Source organism: Gossypium hirsutum, chromosome A06 (genome assembly GCF_007990345.1).
Source record: "Gossypium hirsutum isolate 1008001.06 chromosome A06, Gossypium_hirsutum_v2.1, whole genome shotgun sequence".
NCBI classification, from domain to species: Eukaryota; Viridiplantae; Streptophyta; class Magnoliopsida; order Malvales; family Malvaceae; genus Gossypium; species Gossypium hirsutum.
The window spans coordinates 342,844-351,116 of NC_053429.1; the positions used below are offsets into that span (position 1 = coordinate 342,844).

At 28.1% G+C, this 8,273-nt stretch overlaps 1 protein-coding gene across 1 annotated transcript; it reads right to left on the reverse strand.

The window, feature by feature from the left end:
• Positions 1–6,618: 6,618 nt before the first annotated feature.
• On the reverse strand, positions 6,619–7,726 carry LOC121230247 (auxin-induced protein 6B). The gene has a single exon (XM_041114719.1). The coding sequence runs from the start codon at positions 7,485–7,487 to the stop codon at positions 7,029–7,031; it is 459 nt and encodes a 152-aa protein (XP_040970653.1). The 5' UTR covers positions 7,488–7,726; the 3' UTR covers positions 6,619–7,028.
• Between the last annotated feature and the right edge of the window lie 547 nt (positions 7,727–8,273).

The following is an 8,273-nucleotide window of genomic DNA, read 5'->3' on the forward strand; positions in this document are numbered from 1 at the left end:
TTCCCAATGTCCTCAAGGGGCATGCATGCATGCATGTCCTTATTATTACATAACCATTTTTCATTTGTTGTTTTGTATATGGAGGTTTTATAAGTCAGTGGACCTTGTCATGCAAAGGCCAGGCATACAAATCTTATAGGACACTTTTAGGTGCACATTTCATTTTGGTTGGTTCACCATTCACATGCTTCCCCTTTTGAGTTTGTCTCGCTCCACTCTATCACTACCCCATTTCTATTACTTTTTAATTGTTGGAGTTTAACACTTTTTTTAATCTTATATTTATGTTGTTTTTGGTCTAATATAATATTTGTATTTGATAAAAGTTAATTATTAATATTATTAGGTTTAAATTTTTCATGATTTTATTGGTAGAGTAAAATTAGTGTTAATTATGATTTTTTTTAATTTTTCAAATACAATCTCATAGATGTGATTTAATTCAGATTCTAGAGTTGTTTGATGAAAGCTAATTGCTAATATTACTAATTGATTATGAATTTACATCCATTACTTTCAACTACAGCACGTATAACTTTTATCGAATACAAACACCAAAATATTGAACCATAAATAAAAACAGATACCACATTAAAAAAAATCAAACTCAAGTATTAAGCCTATTTAATTTATGTATTTGGTTTACCAACCTTCCAATAATTTTATTTAAGTCCTTTGCATGCCATGGATGAGTTTTTATATATATAATATTATGGAACAGCTAGAGAATTTGGTGCAGGTTTTGTCCATCGTCCCACAAAGTAGTGATTGAGGTTTTGATTGCAAGAGTAATGACAAAGCAGAATATCAGGTTCTTGATCTTTATCTTAAGCTGCTTCTTTTCAACAACCGGCAGTTGTGATTGATATTTTTGTGTATCTCTTCGAGGTTGAATTACTCACTTGGGTTTGAAGGTTGTATTGTTATTTGGAAAAGTTTAATGTCTATATAAGTTCTTTTAACTTTTTAAATATAATTAGTGTTGACATAACGTCTATTAACAGTCACATTAACATTGTCCTTAAATATTAACGATCAACGTTAATCAAATAATCTTTTAATCAATTTTGTTCAAGAGCTCAATAGATGTAAAAAAAATTAAAGAATAATTGATTTTTTTAATTCAAAGGCTTATTTTACCAATAAGCCAAAAACATAAATATGTTTAAACTATAAATAATGCTTAGGCTTCAATATCCAAGGATGAAGCTTAGCTTGATTTTTCAATTCTATAATATGTTTTCTTATGTAATTAATTTCATGTGAAAATTAAAAAAATCAATACAAGAAATATACATAAAATTAGTAAAGGTTAAATAGAAGTAACACATTTTTTATTAAAAAATTAAAAAAAAATGAACAGGCTTAAACGGATTTAATTTGATTATTTACAATTATGAATGCGATTGGACAAATTTTAGAATTCATATTTGGAGCTAACTCGAGCTTAGACAACCATGTATTGGGTTAATGTCATACATAAAACCATGAATGCCTTGACTAAATACTAATATTTGTTTAGGTTGAATATCATATTCAAGTCTTACTTGCTATAAAACACGTACGAGTTCTCTCCAGATTTATTCAGGTTTAAGTCTCATCATACATGATCTTTATTTAGATTTATTCTTATCTAAGTCTGAATATATTTTAGTTACCATTATAACTATATTTTGTAATAATTAATTACGATTAAAGTTACTCAGATCCCCATTATTTATGATTTTGATTTTATTAATAACTTCTTTAAATGGATATATATATTTGTTTATGTTTGCAATTTGAGTTGAAACCCAAAATGGCAGCCTTATTTTCCAACTGGGTTAGGTTTTGGGTCAGGGTCAACCATTAAAAATTATCAAGGACCAAAATATAAGTTGTTCATATTGACCCAAATCCAGGACTCGGTCCTCTTCTGTTTTGCCCATTGCTAGATTGTGGGATTCCTCTCATAATTGTCTAATGGATTTATTCAAGATTAAAACTCAACTAGAGACAGAAGCTATATTTTGGGCTTCATAAACAGAATTGCATACTCATTCTATTTAGCTATAAATATTAAAGTTATACATAAATTTTTATTAAATATATAATTTGATGCATGATATGTATTATAAGTTGAGAGAGGGGATAACAATAACAAAGACTGAACCTTGGTCTTTGGGGTGTCAACAAGGGCTTTAACCGGTGCTCGTTTTATGTAACTATACATATGAACATTAGTTTTTTTATTCAATTATACATATTTGAAAATAATAAATACGTCATTTTATTTTCACATTGGGTAACCATAATTATTTGCGCATGCAGTAAGTAATATAGATAATAGTATTGATGATTTGTAAAACTAAATCAAAATAAAAATTGTTGCAAATACCATTGCACCAAATTAAAATTTTGCTGACATTTCACACTCAAAGTTTGTGTATAGGACTATACAAATAAATTGATAGATAGACTTTTCAATTGGATGATTCAAATCAATTTGGGTGAGGTCAATTTAAGTTTTAAAATTTTTGAGTCATTTCAAATTTGGATTATTATTTTTCAAATCATCAAGTTCAAATTATTTCGAGTTAGTTCAGAATATATCGAGTTTAAATCATTTTAAATTGCCTGTTGTTAATCTCGAATAATTTTTTATCTTGAATTATTTTAAATTTAAATCATTTTTAAATTGTTAATTTTTTATAACAAATCATATTAAATCGAATTTAAATTTGAAATAGTAATATCTATCTTCCAAACTCAAACAATCATTGAGATGGAGAATTATAGGTTCGTAGCCTTTTTTTGTGTGTGTATGTGTGTGTTTTTGTGATGGCTGACTTATATAATCAATCAATCAAAACCAAACCGTCCTAAACAACAGAAATTTGACTTAACCATAAAAACCCAATCTTTATCTAAATTTTGAACCCACTGTGAAAAGACCCCATCTTTGGAAATTTTGAAGATGAAAACTTTCATCCCATCCCCAAGAAAGTGATAATGCTCCACTACCTCTGGTTCTTATACTTCCTTCATTATACTCCTACCCTAATCCTACAAATCCTACATGATTCCTTTTGAATTATAGGGTCCTTCATAAACAACAATGATTAAGACATCCATTTTTTCTTTTTTGGCAAAAACAACACAAAGTCAAAATCTTCACATGTTTTTAAAGTACTAAACTTTGTCATTTTCACCAAAGATTGTATTTTTATACTCTGTGGGTTTTATATGGAGCAAGATTTTTAAGCAAGAAAACTTCTGCCTAATTAAACTATGACTCAGATCTTAAATTGATTTTTACTTTAGCTTTAAAAGTGTTAATATCATATTAATTAAGTTATTCCATCGGTTTTATTGTCAATTTGAACTTAAATACTAAATTAAAAATTGTTGTGAAATATATTTAAAACATGTGGGGTGAAATTGCAAAACACAGACACCTACTGCATGAACAATTTAGATGTGACACGTTAAATAAAATGATATTTCTAAATTTTAATGACATTGTTTGTTGTTCTTTAAACACATCGATAGGGATGAAACTATGAATTTATTTAGGAGGCTGATATAAAATTATAAAATTTGAGTGAACAAAGTTAAAAATCTTATGCCAAAAGTCTTAAAATGGAATATTTAATATTTGCAGAAAGTCCAAAAATATAAAAATTTTCATTTAATTAAAGACTAAAACAAATTAAGTTGATTGTTTGAAATTTTGTGAGGGGCTTAAAAGAAAATTACCCTTTAGTCAAGAGGACTATTGCCCTTGCCTCCCCTAGCTACACTCCTACAGACAATTCATAGGATAAGTACATGTAGTAAGAATTTAATTTTTCAACTTAGCATTTAACATGTGACTAAACATATAAATTAATGAAAGGATATTTTTAAAATTTAAGAACCAATTTAAGATCCGACGTTGGATTAAATTAATCCATTTTTTGACAAATTTTGGGGAAAATGTGTTTTGACTTTTTGGGACAATTTTGACCAAATGGCTGGCTAACATTTTGACATTGCAATCACAGCAATGTGGTGGGTTCAGCCTCTGCCATCATAAGCTGACATAAAATCAGGTTAAAGGCCAATGGTATAATGCAAATGAGAAGCATTGCGAAATTGGAAAATGAAGTCAGATAATACCAATGTGAACATGCAATGTATATAGTTTTTGTGTTTTAATATGGTATGTAACAGCCTAAGCCACTGATTTTATATATATATATATATATATATAGAAAACAATGGCCAGCTTTGAAATGGGAATATTTTGATTAATTCCAATCAATATTTGCATTTTTTAATTCTTTTTAGTCTAAATCCTGTGGTGGGGGCCAACTAAATTAGAACAAGCTAATTATCAAGTCAATTGTGTTCATCATTGCCTTACCCATTATTATTGGTTGATCAATAAACTTTCAAGTTGTTGGCTACCAGCAGAATTATCAATCTACAGTGAATTATTTGGTGTGAGTTTTTAGACTCAATTAAAATAAATATCAAATGTTTGTAAAATTAAAATATTTTTACATCAAGTATCTTGAAATTCATTATTGTCTCTAAAATTTAAACATAAATTCTTTTTTTGAGAACGTAATATAATTTATCAGTTCATTCAAAAATACATAACGATTTTTTAATCCGAATAAAATAAAAAAATCGTAATCCTTGGAAGAAAAAAAATGTTGCTTTTAATTAACAATTTCCAGATAATTTACATTTTACCTAACTTAATTACCACCGAATAACTGTCGGTTAAGTGAAAAAGATTTAACTTAATTTCACCGCACAGTTAGTTGCATCTCCTCAATTATTGAAAAATAATTAATACATAAATAATTATTTGTTATATATGCATTGAAATTTTTTTCACAAATTAGATTAAAAAGCAATCGTATATTTTTTAATTGAAATTTTGACAAAAATATACGACAATTGTTTAATTTTGGTTATCTGATTAAAAGATTCGACTATTGATATATTAAATGATTATTGTTATACATATATATTATAAATAAAGTATTTGATTGAGTTTATATAATAAAATTAATTAAATTATTTACATTTTTAATTATCTGACCAATAATCATAATTTTTTTCTTTCTTTCACTCGTATAGTAATAAATATTATTAAGGTAAACTATTAAAATAGTCACTTATGTTTAAAATGTTACGTTTTAGTCACTTATATTATTATGATGTAATATTTTAGTCACTGAGCCATTTATTACCGTTAACGGTGTAATAGTAAGTTAATGTGGTATTAAATCATCATTTCAAACGGAAATTTTAGGTTAAATCCTACAATTGGTCCATATATTTTTTCATTTTGAGTAATTTTTTTCTTTTATGTTATTTTCCATTCTCTTCTGGTTCTCTTTCTGTTTTCCTCCATTCTTTATTTCTTTTAACGTAGTTTTTCTATGTTTTCTATTTGTTAAAACTAGTCTACAAGCTTACCTCACTCAAAAAAAATAAATTGTTCAAAAAAATAAAAGTATAGGGATTGGTTTTAACAAATAGAAAACATAGAAAAAGTATGTTAAAAGAAATAGAGAATGAAGGAAAACAGAGTAAGAAACAGAACAAAATGGAAAATAAAGAGAAAAAAAAAGGAAAGTTAAAAAACATAAAAGAAAAAAATTTAAGTTGCTCAAAACGAAAAAATATGGTGGTTGATTGTATAATTTAACCTAAATTTTTGTTTGAAATGACGATTTAACGTGCCACATAAGCTTATCGTTACATCGTTAACAACAATTAACAACTCATTGACTAAAAGGTTACAACGCGATAACGTAAATGACTAAAACATAATATTTCAAACATAAATGATTAAAATGTAACCTGAGGCAAACAAAAATAACTATTTTAGTGGTTTACCCATATTATTATGAGAGAATATTAATTTACCTATATAAAATCTATAAAAACCAATTTAAACACAAAATAAATCTAGAAAATACACATTTAAACCTAAAACACCGGTATTCAACTTTATAATTTCAATTAAACCCTAAATTATTTTTTATATACAATTTACATAAAATTTTTTATTAATATTATGAGTGCATCATAATTATTATTAGTTACGGAGTCAAGGGAACTGGCAAGACTTTGCCCCTGAAATGAAAAAATTTCTATTTATAATTTATAAAATTTTAAATTAATAATAAAATTGTTTAATAAAAATGCAAAATCATTGAGCATAAATTTGTTTAATTTGGAGTAAAAGGAGAAATAATAATATTCAAAATTGTATATATTTGTTAGTTATAATTATATTTAAGATAATTGTGTCTCTCTTTCATAATTTCTTTTATCATTTCATATTTTATATAAGATTAATACGTATTTTGGTACTTGAATTATATTTCTTTTTTCAATGTAGTATTTATATAATATTTACTCAAAAAATAAAATATATTAATGATCTTAAAATGTAAATTGTTGATATATTAAAATTTATATGAACATAAAAAATGGATGAAAGTGACATTGTTTCACGTGGGTGGGTGGGGTACCATCATAACTCCCAAAACCGCTACCATCATGTACTTTGTAATTCTCGATTACATTATATTGTTCAAAATTAAATAAAATGAATAAACGGTCCAATAATGGAAAATAATTAAATATCATTGATTGGAAAATATATTATATAATCTCTACAATTTTTTTTTTCCTCCTCAATCACGGAATTTACAGCAGTGAATTTTCACGTGTGTCAAAGTCTGCATCCGAACGCGGGACGACTCGGCGGATCACTCACCCACCTTTTCAGCCATCTCCATTGACTCAACACGTTTTAAACTTTTACCCCCCTCCTCCCTCAATTATGGAAAAAAAAAGAAGTAAAATAACCAACCTACCTTTTTTTTACAGTGGTAAGTAAAACCCATGAATTAGTATTAAGTATGAACCTCCTCAACTCGGCCAACTCGTTGATTACTCACTTGACTTGAGCTAACACGGTCGGGTAAGAATCAAAGTTTCCTTCTTTTTTTCACTTTCCACTGTATTTTTTTTATTTACCAAATTGTTTTTTCAGCCAACCCATTGAGTAACGGTCGAGATTCGGTCCACAAATCGAGCTTATTACTCCACATTCCGACGTGACAGTTACCCTCGATGTTGACGAACTTAGCGGCGGCGGATTTACCCGACTCCGACCGGGAAATGAACCGGATCACTTCCTCGAATACCGTCTCGTCGCAGGGGATCGCCAATGGGCCTTGGTTAGTGAATCCGTACTCTTCTTCGGCTTGGATGAGGAGTTTCCTAAACACGGGATGGTTCAAGTACGTCGCCCTCACGACGAACCTCCGGCAACTAGTCCCCACTGTGACCGCCACATGTCCCGCCGGAACATCAGACGGGATACGACTGGCCGACATGCGAGCCTTGTTCCTCCACCGCCGCAGCATTTGTCGGAGCCTCACAATGTGGCGGATCTTGCTGCATTTTCCAAGTCCCGCCGACGACGACATTTTTTTTCCGGTTAGACTAAAACACCCACAAAAAAAAAAAGCTTTGATTTTTTTTATTTTTTTTTTGGCTTTGCTTTGAGAATCGAGAAAAAAATGGATCTTTAGAGAGGAATTTAAGAAACTAGGAGGGAATATGGTTTTATAGAAGAAAGGGTATGAAAGTACCCATAAAGTTTGAGAAAATTACGATTAAAAAGTCCCAAATGTCTTTCGGCAAACTGTATGGATTATACAATGAATAATTAATATGATTAAATAAATGTGACAAAAATAAAAGGGGTAAATTGAATAATGTTTAAATCATGTTTTTGAATTTTCTTATTTGAAATTCGAGCTATTTTGAGTTTATCGGCTCACGTTAAGATAATTTTGGTTTAATTGATTTTAGGTTTGAATTATTTATTAGTTTAGATTGAACAAGATCAGGTTGATAGTCTTTTACGATAAATCAATTTTAAATTTAAGTTCATCGAATTAAATTTTTTGTTTTGATTTAAAATTGAGTAATTTAATTCAAAAGATAAGAGAATAATGAATAACAAAGAAAAACATTATCTTAAAAATACATTGATCATTAAAAAGTAGTCATTGAATGAACCATGATTGTCGAAACTAGATCGATTAGTTAAAGAGAAAATCTATCCAAAAATCATGAACTGGATATTTAAAATTATAACTTTTAGAATTTATTACATTGATAAAAGCATGCTTAACTAAGATGATAATAAAAATGTGTTAAGCAATTATGTCTCATCTCCCAAGTAGATCCATGTTTATTAAAATCTA

Bases quoted from the DNA above. Each gene is read 5' to 3' on its own strand.
- LOC121230247 (XM_041114719.1), bottom strand. From the start codon at position 7,487: ATGTCGTCGTCGGCGGGACTTGGAAAATGCAGCAAGATCCGCCACATT.